Consider the following 14,454-nt stretch of genomic DNA (forward strand, 5'->3'; position numbering starts at 1 on the left):
AAACCTGAAAGCAGGAGGTGGTGAAACAGTGAAGGAAAGGCTTGTTGTCCATAATAACTTGCGATAAGTTGCAAATATGGCACCTGAGCACTGAGTAAACTACAGGTTTGATGACTGTAACAGTGAGAGACTTCACAGAATTAAGAGAAAAGGGAACAAATGAAAAATAAATTAAAATAAAACAATTTAATCCAAATTTGAACAAAACTAATTCAGTGGCTACTGTATTACAGAAATACCACCAAACATCTCCTGTGAAGTGTGTGGGAGGGGCTTAGCAAGGGAAGGCACCAGATCACACTGCTGTTTAGCGCCAACCAGTCCTATCGGATTTTTATATGATAGTATATAATGAATGAATAAATAATAAAAACATGAACCCAAAATATTCATGGAATTTTTAAAATGTTTGATTAAAGAAGCTTTTTTTATTGTTCCATGATGAAATTGTTAATGGCAGAAAGCAAATTATGACTTGGCTTAATGTGCTGAGTTTTTGTACAGAGATTCTTCCTCTTGTGTCACTGTGGGTCTCGCACAATAATAAACAGCTGAATCCTCAGACGTCAAACTGTTCATCTGCAGATACACCTGCTTTTTGCTGTTGTCTCTGGAGATGGTGAAGCGGCCTCTGACTGACTGAGAGTAGTAGATGCCACTGCTAGGGTCGATATAAACAATCCATTCCAGTCTTTTTCCAGCAGCCTGTCTGATCCAATTAGCATAAATATCACTGCTGAACCCTGAGTATGTACAGGTCAGTCTGTGGGAGTCTCCAGGCCTTTTAACCACTGGTTCAGACTCTGTCAATGTTTGACCCTCAGTACCTACAGAAGTGTTAACAACTCATTAGTTATCACATTTCTTCATATCATTTCATTTGTTCATCAAAATGTATGTCCTTACCAGCCAAGAAACAAAACAGAATCAGGAAAATAACTAAATGAACAGGTTTGGTCATTGTTAAAGTCAGTTGTCTTTGCCCAGTCTGCTGTGTCTATATGAGGTTGAATCACTGACTTAGGCTTGAACGCATATAAAGTTAGTTAATACAGGAGTTTTGCATTGACTCCTCCTCCTCAGCAAAAATTTTGCTCTTTGACAAAGTAAAAAAACTAAAAAATGATAATAAAGATTTTGCCAATTTTTGATTCTTTTTTTAACGTATTAAATTAAATTAATTTTAAAGGAAATTAGAATTTTCAAATATTAAAACTGACCATTTTTTCAAGACAATCATTCCCACACTATTTTCAGAACATTATGTCTTATACTGCTAGTAGTGCTAGCCACTGGGCTCTTTATGTACTCTTTTTGGCACAGATTTCCTTTAATAGTCTTTATTTCTATTGAACACACAAATGTGCAGTATTTGACAACACCACAGGTGTAAGTGTGCCTCAGATGGCTTGGCTATAACTTTGCTTTTCTCAGCAACAAACTGTGTCACATTGTCAGGAAGGGACCTTAATTTCTCATTTGTTAGGAAAGCCAGAGGGACCTATTATCAGAAAGCCACATGCACAGCCTCCAATGAATCATTGTTAAAATTGTATTGCTCGGTGTTTAATAAATCAAATGAGATGTTTTCTAATAAATGACTCTATTTTAATAGCTTGTTTTGTATAAAATTATTTAAAAAATGTAAATAAAATAGTCAGCTCCGTAGTGCCTGTGATCTCAGCACAGTGGCACAAATCAACTTTAGAAAATATATCTACTTATATATCAAGTATGTTTCATTGTCTCAGTGTATAATCAGCTAAAACAGCACAGGTTTCTATAAACTTGCAATATATTAGAATATATTATATAGCACTGTATAGCACTTTTTCTTACTGTCCAAAAACACTATCACAAACACTATCACTTATTTAATTCATCTTCCAGAGTCTTTTTCTTCACATTTTTTGTTTACAAACAGAACAATTTGAGAGTATGAGTATGTGACATGTGTATTACCACTTATTAGAGTAATTGAGGAAAATTTCATCTTGCATTTCTAAATAAAATGCCACCTTTTTTTATATAATTCAGTATTCCTTGTGTTGTTGGCAAATAGAGGAAGTAGTTTTTGTATGACTCTCCAGTTGCTGTGTCTCACTGTGTCTCTCGAGCACAGTAATAAACTGCTGTGTCCTCAGTCTTCAGATTGTTCATCTGTAGATAGACTTTACTGCTGGAGTCATCTCTGGAAATAGTAAATCGACCCTGGACTGACTGGGAGTAATAGAAATCAGAACTATATTTGTGTACAAAAGCGATCCACTCCAGTCCTTTTCCAGGAGCCTGTCTGACCCAGATCATAGGGTAGCTGCTGAATGTGAATCCAGAGCCTGTACAGGTCAGTCTGTGGGATTCTCCAGGCCTTTTAATGACTGGTTCAGACTCAATCTGACCATCAACACCTGTCAACAGCACCAAATCACACTAAGTTAAATAGTTTGTTGAGAGAAATAAATGTTGTGTAATATCAGGTCTATGAGTGTTTTCACCTGCCCAGCAGATAGTTAACAGCAGCAGTCCTGTCCTGTAGTCCATACTGTCAAACTGTGTGTCCTTAGCTTCCTGTCATCTTCTCTGAAGTCAGATTTATAGAGGAGGAGCAGCATGCAAAAATATTGTGGTTTTGCATTCATCCCACATTTTTTTAAGACCAGTCACAATTAGCCATGTAGTTAGGATATGTAATATATAAATCTGTTTTAAAGCCACTGAATATATCAATAAAACAGGTCAAGGTGAAGATACTATTGTCAATTTTCTTAATGACGTTTTTTGATTAATACTTATAAAACACAAACATGATCATATGAGTAATAAAAATATTGGATAACACATAAATGAAGAGTTATGGGAACATTAATTGCAGTGCTCCAGTTTTATAATTAATATTATAGATGTTAAAATTATTTTTTTGGAAGCAAAAAAAGGATGATGAAGTATTTCATGAGAAACAAAACTGCATTTTGAGTATCTGCACAGGTTTTTGGAGGTCTGTGGATGATGATGATTTCTCTTTACAGATATATTATATCAATTCATTAAATAATTTCTATCTCAACCTAAAAACAAGTTATCTGTCTTTCAAAAGAGTCAAATTCCTTGAAAAAGTAAAGATGGTGAGATTTCAAACAAAACCTCAAATCAACAAGCATCATTTAATCTCACTATATTTAAATTTCTCATTGAAATTATTTTAATTCTGTGACATTTTATCATCATTATCATTATTATTATAAGATGTGCTTACAGACTCACCTTGGAGAATTTATCAACAAACTGACTTCCAGAGAAAAATAATCTTGAATTCATTCATGATCTGAGGGCTCCTCCTCTGGTAGTTTGATGCTACAACTGAGGGGGTTTGTTAAGCTGATGGGCTGTGTCTCTCTGGCGCTATGGTAATACACACCAGTGACTTCAGTCTGCAAATCTGGTTAATTTTCAAGTCACTTTCTTGTTTGAAATTATTCTTTAGTGGATCTTTGTAGTATGAATCTGCAGTCTGCAGAATATCCTGTCCTTTCCCTGCAGGTTTTATTTTTTTAATCCAAGCCTTGTGGTAGTTCAGCAAATAATCAATCAAAGCTTTATTCGCCACATGCAGGTTGCCCTGAAGTGAAATGGGGACCCCCCCCCCCCCCCCGACCTTACACACACATCACAGACATGGGGATACAAGTCGGAGATCGTTAGCGTTACAGAAAAACACTGAAATGTACACTACAATGGGAAAGTACAAGAGGAAAAAAAAGAGACCTCTACTCATGCTGTGCTTCCATGGTAGGACAGCATGAGAACAGGAAACAAAAAAACTCCTCTGCACAAAATGCACATAAATGTCCACAGCACAACATTGTGAAAGACATGACAAGCCACAGGATTGGGTGGGGGGTGAGGAGTAATCCGAAGCGAACACAGCAGCTGCCCTGCACAGCGCTACCATTACAGCGCAGCACACAGACCCGCCGTGTTCCCCCGCAGGAAACAAGCATCAAAGGCGTATAAGAGACCTGACAGGTGATGGTCAGATGCTGACCTGGCTGCAGAGTCACAGAGGCTGGCTGTGTCAACTGTTCACACTGTATTTAATTGTACATAAAGTAACAGTGCGTGGAATCCATGATGTCAGTGTTTCTTCTCAGTGAGACTCACGGGATCCAGCAGCAGAGCTACAGAAAACATGTTGGTGCTGAAAGTGATCTTCTGGAAGCTTCTCTTGTTCTGGTTCAACAAAATTCACCATGTCAAGTTCTTATATGTGTCTGTGAGGAAGCTTATTTTTAATACAGATTACAAAGGACAGGATGAAATAGAAATATGGATTAACCTGCAAGCAACAAGTGGAGTTTGGATGTTTTGTGCTGCTATAAACTGCATGAAGATTTGTATCAGGATGTCACAGTGAGGGAGTGGGAATTTGATTAGGGATGTGACATTGAATTTTTTTGTCATTGTCATAAATTATTGTGACTTAATTATGGACATTTTCTTGTTTTGTCATGACTGACCTATTGAGTTATTAACACTTACCAGTGTTGAGGCTCTGAGGGATTTTTCATTCAGCTATACTGATGGTTTGTATTACTGTGACTCTCTGGCACAGTAATACACGTCCTGGTTTAAGTGTCTAAGATGATAGTCAACTTGTCCTTGTGCAGTATAATTTGTATTATCAATCCAGTTCTGTCCCTGCAGGATCCCTAATATAATAAAACAATACAATAAAACCATGTATTTTGATCATACTGTCATTGCCTCAGTGAGACTCTTTGGATCCAACTGTGCCATCAGAGCTACAGAGAACTTGTACTGAGGGTGAAAGCCCAAAACTTCTCATTTTCTCCTGCACCAGGCTGATATTAATCTTTATATCGGTGTGTGAGGAGCTTTGCTTTCTGTACAGAAGGACAATGACTGATTATAAGGGAGAATGAATGGCCTTGTGGTTGTACTGTAGTATTGGTTTGGGCATAATTAAAAGAAAATTGTTTAAAACATAAATTTAGATTTTAATATGTCTTTGTCTTTGTTTTTTTTAATTGATAAAAAATTAAATTAAGACAAGACATCATAAAAGCATTTCCCATTGAGGCAGTGTTATTACATCTTTCGATAACTTAACTGTAATTTCTGTAACTTTAAGGGGAAAAACAGCTGGCAGCAAATTGTTCCATCTTTTGATGGGCTGACTTTTTGTAGAGCATTTCTTCCTCTTGTGTCACTGTGACTCTCGAGCACAATAATAAACAGCTGAATCTTCAATCGTCAAGCTATTCATCTGCAGATACACCTGCTTTCTGCTGTTGTCTCTGGAGATGGTAAAGCGGCCTCTGAATGACTGAGAGTACCAGCTGCTGCTGCCACTGCTGATCCAAGCAATCCACTCCAGTCCTTTTCCAGCAGCCTGTCTGATCCAAGCATTACTATAATCACCACTGAACCCTGAGTATGTACAGGTCAGTCTGTGGGAGTCTCCAGGCCTTTTAATCACTGATTCAGACTCAGTCAGTGTTTGACCCTCAGTACCTACAGAAATGTTAATGGCTTATTATTCTAAAAAGTTTACTTCATAACAATTAATTTGAACAAAAAATGTAAAAATGTCCTTACCAGTCAAGAAAAAAAAGAAAATCAGTAAAATAGCAAAATAAACTTTTCTGATCATTGTTAAGGTCAGATGTCTTTGTTTAGTCTGCAGTGTCTCTGGTAGATTGAGTACCAAGATATATAAATCTACTGAAGGTATCAGATTTACATAGACTCCTCCTACGAAGTAAACTCAGCAGTATATAAAGAACTTAGTAAATATTTTTAGCAACTAACAGATGAATAGAATGATAGGTTATAATAGCTTTATATAAAAAGTAGAGCGTGCTGCCCAGACTGCTAGTTTGAGTAAATGACCTGAAATGTTTGTTGCACTGGCTGCCCTGTTCAGCATGTAGCACATAATTTATTTTGGGGGTTTTTCTGCTATGATCTTCAGCCGGTCCCTGTCATTCCTTTTTCCTACTAGGACAAGTAGAATGATGAGGAGCAAGCCACTGGACATAATGGGTTTCTGGGCACAGCAGTACTGTCGTCACATTGTATCTGAAGTGCCCTTAAGATTTCTTTTAAGAGGCCAGAGGGCACAACCTGATATCCAGGCAGCCAGAAACACAGGGTGATTAACTTTGGCATCTTTTCTGATGATTGAAACAGAGAAAACATGCAAACTGCAAAGCCTGAAGATTAATATCAGGATATCATTGGGAGGAAGTGACAAATATAAGTTTACCGTTTATTTATTTATTTTTATTTAATTAAATCTAAAACATGTTTTATCTGTAAAACTTTGACTAAACAATAAACATTAGCGTTCTCTCATCTACCCTCATGATGACTTTTTTTGACTTATATAATGTGAATATTTCAGGAAGATTGCTTTGTCCTCAGTTCTCTATGTTCTCTCTTTCTATCCTTTATGCTATTTTTGTGTGGACTTGGGACACATCTCAGGTTATCCGTGCACACACCTGTTCCTTATTCACTTCTTTGCAGCCACTACTTGATGTAATGTCAGATCATCAGTCTTTGCTGGATCATTGCATTGCATCGGTCAGCAAAACTTGGCTCCTAGACCTTTGTCCATCTCAAAATTTCTGCTAAAGAGAGGAGAGCTATTTGGTGTTTTTATGAGAGAATCTGTGTATCAGCGTGGATTTGTGGAAAAGTGCCAAGCTTTTGTTTGTATTTGAATTCGCTTTAAATAAATTCACTGAACTTCAGCATGAGTCCTGCCTTTTTTTTTTTTTTTTTTTGCAAATAATGAAAGACAACCAATTCTAACCTTCATTACAGGTGGTTTAACACAAAGCTGGAAGAACTTTTAATGAACTTTAAGAACTTTTTAAAACTTATCATATAAATGAGTATCAAAATATATTATTGTCACTTAATTCCAGAAACAAAATGTCAAAAATTTAGCAGGTTATTAAGGTTGAATTGGAAATATAAAATTTTAAACTTTCTCTATAACTATAACTTTAAAAGAATATATATTATCATGGCAATCTCCAGTGCTAAACAGCGACATGCAGCAGATAACAGTGTTCTGTAGTCTGGGGGCTCCTGTACTGGTGGAGGATGTTACACATGTTGAAGCTCTGAGGGGTTTTTGTTCAGCTCCACTGATGCTTTGTATTACTGTGGCATTCTCGCACAGTAATACACAGCAGTGTCTTCAGGCTGCATATTCTGTCCATTTAGAGTCACTGTCTTGCTTGAAGTGTCTAAGTTGATGGTGAACTTGTTCTTTAGTGAATCTTTGTAGTATGTGTTGTGTCCATAATGTGCATCTCCAATCCACTCCAGTCCTTTCCCTGCAGGCTGTCTGATCCAAGCTGTCCTCCAGCTGCGTAGAGAATAAGAGACCTGACAGGTGATGGTCAGACGCTGACCTGGCTGCACAGTCACAGATGCTGTCTGTATCAACTGCTCACATTTTACACCTGTGGAGAAAACATGTTGAATACTGAATCTGTGTTTCGGCAGAATCTTATAACCATATTCTGTCTTTTCCGTATTGAGACTCACAGGTTCCAAAAACCAGCAGCAGCAGGAGCACAGCTACAGAGAACATGTTGCCTCCTTTGTGTCACTGATGGCATGATCTCAACTCTTATAGGAGACTGTGAGGAAGTGCAATTTGCATACATGGATACAAACATGTTATAGCAGAAAGGTTACTGAAGTTTCCACCTGTAAAAATAACTCTCATGTATCAGGCAACCCTTAAGTTAAATATGTTTCTGACTGCAGAAAAATGTGGGTCATTGCTAGGTGTTTTCCAATGAAATGGAACTATGGAAAATGGGTTGTGCAAAAAAGGTGTTACATTATTGTGCTTAATTAATGCTTAAATGGTAAATGGCCTGTATTTGTATAGCGCTTTACTTAGTCCCTAAAGACCCCAAAGCGCTTTACACAACCAGTCATCCACCCATTCACACATACATTTACACACCTAAACTATTTAAAACAGTGGAGGTTTATATGAACTAAAAAGGAAAAAAAAAATTCAGCTTATGTCTTATTTATTGTCTTATTTAATTAAGTATTGAATTTGCAGATTTTGTTTTCTAAACACTTTTGATACACACTGAAAGCTAAAAAAAAAGATGAATCCATCTGTCTAAGCTTTCATTTTATATCATATACATAAAATAATTAAATTATAGTATAAAGAATTGTAAAAAAAAATTGTTTTTTCATAGCAGTTCAGAACTTCTATAGTTGATTTCTTTTATTCAAATATATGTTTTACAACCCACGTTTATGTGGGCGTTCATAAACAGAAAATAAAAGATAAAACTGACATTTCAAATCTTATTCTTTATTCACAAAGATATACAGTTAGACCCATGCCACAAAAGTTCTTTTTTTTCAGTAAATGTTGTTTTCAGTATTCAGTGAGTTGCATATTTCAAGAGGAAAGCTGTGGCAACTTTTCACATTTAAATGTTTTTGAAAAAACATTGAATATCACTGTAATAACAGTAACACTTAATGTGCTGTGATCTTGCTGTTAGTGTCTCGACTTCAGTGAGAGTCACAGGATCCAGCAGCAGCAGAGCTACAGACAACAGGTTGGTACTCAAGGTGATAGCATGGGAGCTTCTGTTGTTATTAAAAATATTTTTATTTAAAACTTTTAATAAACGTCTGATAGGTGGCAATCTTTTTTTTTAATCTATGTCCATTATTTTCAATATTTGCTGCATAAGCATACTGATTGCTAGCATTACTTGTGAAGTCTTAAGGATATATATGCTACATATGCATTACATACTTAAGATTTAAAGATAAAAAAAACCACCTGAATCAACATTAAAATTTAAATTTGGGTGAAAAAAGTTGATTTCATTTGTTTCACATGGCAAATTTAACCTGTACATTTATGCGATTGGTTGAGGTGTTTTATTTTCTGCAGTGTTGTTCAGTCTTTACTGCTTGAATGCATATAGAGTATGAGTAATTTTTTGCACACTTCAATGTGTTTTAGATTTAAAACTCTAGGTTTTATCCCTTAGAAGAATGGCACCTTGCAAAAAAGGGAAAATTATATCTTTATCCACAACTCATGAGGGATGTACAGTTGTACTGTAAAGCAATAAATTAAATTGGATAAAAAGCACAAATAAATTAAAGCCTGAAATAGAGGCTGGGTGTCAAATGCTGGATATCAAATCAGTATAAAACGAAGAGCTACAAAAAAGAATATAACAGTCCTTTATTGTCATTGTACATGCACAACAAAATTGTGCTCCACACCAACTATGCAGGTATAAAATATAAATAGTAAGATAGCAGAAATAAATAAAAAAAACATGAGAGATATATACAAACAGCAGGAATATAGACAGAACAAGAGAAAGGCACACAATAGAAGACCAGGTTGCAAAGTCCTTGGGCCTCTAAAATAGCTGACTGAAATATTTTTCATTTGCTTTTTTTTAAATCAAAAAAAGCATTAAATTGCATTCTTTTGCTTTGTTTGTAAACATGGACTCATGAACTTGTAACTACTAAACTATGCAACACTTTCATATTTTTTATGCTTTCGAAGAAACATACAGCAATGTGGTTTACTTTGAGGGTTATGTATACCAGAATATGTTTTTGGTTGTTGAAGAAAAGAAGAGGGATTAAGAAAAGTAACCTTCGTCTGTGAGAAATAATGTTTATGAGAACTGGAATTAATAATCACCTTTGTTTCGAGATTATATTTCAATCTTATGTATTGACTTATTATGCTGATCTGAAATCATCAGTGGTCCGAGAGCTCCTCCTCTGGTGGTTTCATGTTAGAACTGTTCAGTGAGGGGTTTTTGTTCAGTTCTAGTGAAGGGTTGTGTTACTGTGGCTTTCTAGCACAGTAATACACAGCAGAGTCCTCTGGCTTTAGGCTGGAAAGGCTCAGATGCACCATGCTGTTGCTGTTGTCTCTGGTGATTTCTATACGTCCTTGCACACTGCTGGCATAAATGGTTTTACTTGCATCATACCAGATTGCTCCCATCCATTCTAGTGTCTTTCCTGCTGGTTGTCTGATCCAGTGCATTCCATACTGGCCAAAGTCAAAACCAGACCCTCTACAGGAAAGACTGAAGGCTTCCTGAGGCTTTTTCAACACTGACGTGGAGGGAATGGACTCCAAAGCCTGACCATTTAAACCTGGAAAGAACCAGTGAGATGAGTGAAACTGGGAGAAAATAGTCACTTCATAAATTAACAGAAAATAAATAAATAAATAAATAAATAAATAATGAGTCAGTTATAAAATTATATGACTTACAGGGTAGACAGAGCACTGTCACCAGAGCAGAGAGTCTGAGCATCATCTTGAAAGTGAAGTTGTGAAGGAAGTGCTTCCCATTAGACAAGATGACAGCCAGGCCCTACGAGGACAGAAGTAAGCCATCTAAATTTTATTAGGGAGGGACTAAAATGTCAGGCTTAAATATTATTCAAATACATCTTTAAAAAAGGTTAAAAAAGAAGGTTGAAGATGCGATGTAGTACACACACACACACACACACACACACACACACACACACACACACACACACACACACACACACACACACACACACATATAAAGCAGACAAAGACACATTTTTGATAAAGCATAACAGTGAGTTCAGTCTCGTGTTATCTTCTATTATGTTGGAAAAAATGCTATCTGGGACAGAAGTGAAGTTAAATGATTTAATTAACAATACAGGGTTACAAAACAAAAAATAAAATGTTTTGCTTTTGTTGTTTAGTTTATTTTGTTATCCATGCATTAAAATTTTCAACTACTTTTCTAACTTGGGGTCATCCAGCAAGAGGCAAGGTACACCATGTGTGAGCAATCAGTCTGTGAAAAGCCTGTGTTTTAAGAATGAGAATAGACCAACAGAAGGATCGTTTAGACTTTTATGGTTATTATATTAAACTTATTATGACTCATTTAATTACATGCTGTTGATTTTTAAGTGACATCTTATTTCTTCTTATTGTGCTGATCTGAAATCATTGGTGCTCTGAGGGATCACCCTCTTGTGGCTTCGTGTGTTCAGTCACTGAGGGGTTTTTGTTCAGGTCTCATGATGCTTTGTGTTACTGTGGGTGGTTCTCTGGCACAGTAATACACAGCTGAGTCTTCAGGCTGCACATTCTGTCCGATCAGAGTCACGGTCCTGTTGGAGGAGTCTATGTCGATACTAAACTTGTTCTGTAGTGAGTCTTTGTACCGTGTGCTGTGTCCAACATGTACACTACCAATGCACTCCAGTTCTTTTCCTGCAGGTTGTCTGATCCAAAATGTTCGAGCGCTGCTAAGAGAATAAGAGGTCTGACAGGTGATGGTCAGACGATCCCCTGGATGCACAGTCACAGAGGCTGGCTGTGTCAGCTGTTCACACTTTACACCTGAGGAGGAAACCATGTGGAATATTGAAACAGTGTAGCAATGTATTTTTATCATAGTGTGAGTTCCTCAGTGAGACTCACAGGATCCAGCAGCCAGCAGCAGCAGAGCTAAAGAGAACATGTTGGTACTGAAGTTGATCTGATTAGAACGTCTCATCTTCTTCTGTAACCGGTGCCATGATTTCACGTCTTAATAGCAGACTGTCAGGAAGTTCACTTTGCATATTGAGAAGGACTCTGAGAGCCCTCTCACAAGAGGACTCTCACTTAAAATTGTGTTAATATAATATGTATCTATTATTAACTCAGGAAGAAGCTCTGATTCACATAGGATGCTCCTACAAACATATTGTGTGAATGCATAATTTGGAAAATTACACAAGGATTCTTGAATCTATTTTTGTATCCCTCTTAAAAATGGTGTTTCAGTGTTTTTGAATGATATTTTCCATATTATTTTTCATTATAATCAAAAGTCTTTTTTATATTTTAAAAGCATTCATAGAGGATAAACACAGGTGTTATTGTGACAGTGAGTTGAACATCATATTTTTGATCATCTGTAGGTTCTTGTGAAACTGTATGGCTGAAGGTTTTTGTAAAGCTTATGTCATTACTTAAACCATTGTTTGTCTTTCACACAGAAATACACAACAGAGTTTTCTGGTTTTAGGATGGAAGTCTCAGATATGTCATACTGTTGCTGTTGTCTTCGGTAATTCTATATGTCCACTCAAACAGCTCATGTATCTGTTTCTGCTGGAAGATAAAAAGCCTTCTCGTATCCATTCCAGTTCATTTCCTGGTTGTTGTTTTATACAATCCATAGTACAGCAACTAACTGTGAAACCACATCCTTTACAGGAGAAACTGAGAGTCTCTCCAGGCCTTTTCACGACAGGATTGGAAGGAATGGACTCCATACTCTGACCTGTAACAGCTGAGGAAATGAAAACAGAGAGAAACAAGTGAGACAGATAAAATGATAGACAGATAAAAGTATCATTAACTCACCATCAATCAGTGTGTCCTGGTACATGGTGAAATAGTGAGCAGCACAGGAACTCAGGGGGAAGCAAAAAAAGCAATCGATGAGGTACAGCACAAATGCTATGGCAAGGACGAGCCAGGACGTCAGGTCATTCATATGTGTTCATTCATAGTTATGATGCCTTCAGTGAGAATCTACAATGTGAATAGTCATGAAAATAAAGAAAAAGCATTAAATGAGAAGGTGTGTCCTGGTAGTGTATTAAATACTAGTATTTCCGATGTTAATAAATGTGTTTTTGTTAACGTGAAAATATGGGATAGTCTGAAAGTGCAACAGATCACTTCAGAGGTTGCCAATAGTAAGCTTTAGTGTGTTTAGCGCTCTCCCTGCCACTTGTGAATTCCTCTAAACCTCAAGTACACAAATGCAATTCATTCAAAGACAGGGAGTGTACAGATTTACAAGGACACTACATATGTTTGCAAAGAAGAAGAGTTACAACAACAGTCTTTGTGCTTTCAAATGACTGCACCTCTTCATAACACCGCTGGCATACCAACACATTTATCGGCATCTTGAAATCACTACATGAGTAGTGGTTTTTGGCTTCAGTCCTGTATCCATTAACATCACTGGGTTTCCAAATGGACACACAGAACTGCTGAACTACAACACTAGTGACTCCAAAGATGCCCAGATGGAAAGTTCAGTGTCCAGAGTCACCTTGACCTGTCCCAAGTAAAAGAAGTGTGATTTATTTGATGATATTGAGCATGCTGATGTGAGCTGAGGAAAGCTGGAATGTGGTTTTCACCCTCATTGGTTTTTTCATCATCACCACCTTATATGGTATCATAGCTACATTGATTAAGATAAGTGCCTGTCATTTGATTGTTTAAAAGTAAGATTCCAGTCCAATTTTTAAATTATACTGGGCATTTTTACTATAATAATAATAATAATAATAATAATAATAATAATAATAATAATAATAATAATAATAATAATAAACACCATGTTTATCCTTCAGAAAATTGCTTCGTGCTCCAAGATATTGTAATTCTCAGATTTTCCACAAGAGTGAGACAAAGCTCCATGTGCAGAAGCAGCAATATAGTTTCCACCTCTAAGTAAAAAAAAAACTACTCATGTAGTGATTTCAAGATGCCGATAAATGTGTTGGTATGCCAGCGGTGTTATGAAGAGGTGCAGTCATTTGAAAGCACAAAGACTGTTGTTGTAACTCTTCTTCTTTGCAAACATATGTAGTGTCCTTGTAAATCTGTACACTCCCTGTCTTTGAATGAATTGCATTTGTGTACTTTGGGGGTTTAGAGGAATTCACAACTGGCAGGGAGAGCACTAAACACACTAAAGCTTACTATTGGCAACCTCTGAAGTGATCTGTTGTGCATTCAGACTATCCCATATTTTCACGTTAACAAAAACACATTTATTAACATCGGAAATACTAGTATTTAATACACTACCAGGACACACCTTCTCATTTAATGCTTTTTCTTTATTTTCATGACTATTCACATTGTAGATTCTCACTGAAGGCATCATAACTATGAATGAACACATATGAATGACCTGACGTCCTGGCTCGTCCTTGCCATAGCATTTGTGCTGTACCTCATCGATTGCTTTTTTTGCTTCCCCCTGAGTTCCTGTGCTGCTCACTATTTCACCATGTACCAGGACACACTGATTGATGGTGAGTTAATGATACTTTTATCTGTCTATCATTTTATCTGTCTCACTTGTTTCTCTCTGTTTTCATTTCCTCAGCTGTTACAGGTCAGAGTATGGAGTCCATTCCTTCCAATCCTGTCGTGAAAAGGCCTGGAGAGACTCTCAGTTTCTCCTGTAAAGGATGTGGTTTCACAGTTAGTTGCTGTACTATGGATTGTATAAAACAACAACCAGGAAATGAACTGGAATGGATACGAGAAGGCTTTTTATCTTCCAGCAGAAACAGATACATGAG

At 36.7% G+C, this 14,454-nt stretch overlaps 4 gene segments (V, D, J or C); all 4 read right to left on the reverse strand.

Moving 5' to 3' along the window:
* Nucleotides 1–2,100: 2,100 nt before the first annotated feature.
* LOC121812058 lies at nucleotides 2,101–2,549 on the reverse strand. The segment is given in 2 exon segments: nucleotides 2,101–2,408; nucleotides 2,496–2,549. Coding segments are annotated over 2 exon segments (354 nt in total).
* Nucleotides 2,550–7,061: 4,512 nt separating this feature from the next.
* On the reverse strand, nucleotides 7,062–7,630 carry LOC102311345. The segment is given in 2 exon segments: nucleotides 7,062–7,499; nucleotides 7,585–7,630. Coding segments are annotated over 2 exon segments (354 nt in total).
* A 1,699-nt stretch (nucleotides 7,631–9,329) lies between these two features.
* On the reverse strand, nucleotides 9,330–10,499 carry LOC102311651. The segment is given in 2 exon segments: nucleotides 9,330–10,224; nucleotides 10,346–10,499. Coding segments are annotated over 2 exon segments (366 nt in total).
* A 139-nt stretch (nucleotides 10,500–10,638) lies between these two features.
* LOC102302813 lies at nucleotides 10,639–13,061 on the reverse strand. The segment is given in 2 exon segments: nucleotides 10,639–11,467; nucleotides 11,549–13,061. Coding segments are annotated over 2 exon segments (432 nt in total).
* Between the last annotated feature and the right edge of the window lie 1,393 nt (nucleotides 13,062–14,454).

Source organism: Haplochromis burtoni, unplaced genomic scaffold, assembly GCF_018398535.1.
Source record: "Haplochromis burtoni strain Fernald_Lab_line unplaced genomic scaffold, NCSU_Asbu1 Contig_424, whole genome shotgun sequence".
NCBI classification, from domain to species: domain Eukaryota; kingdom Metazoa; phylum Chordata; class Actinopteri; order Cichliformes; family Cichlidae; genus Haplochromis; species Haplochromis burtoni.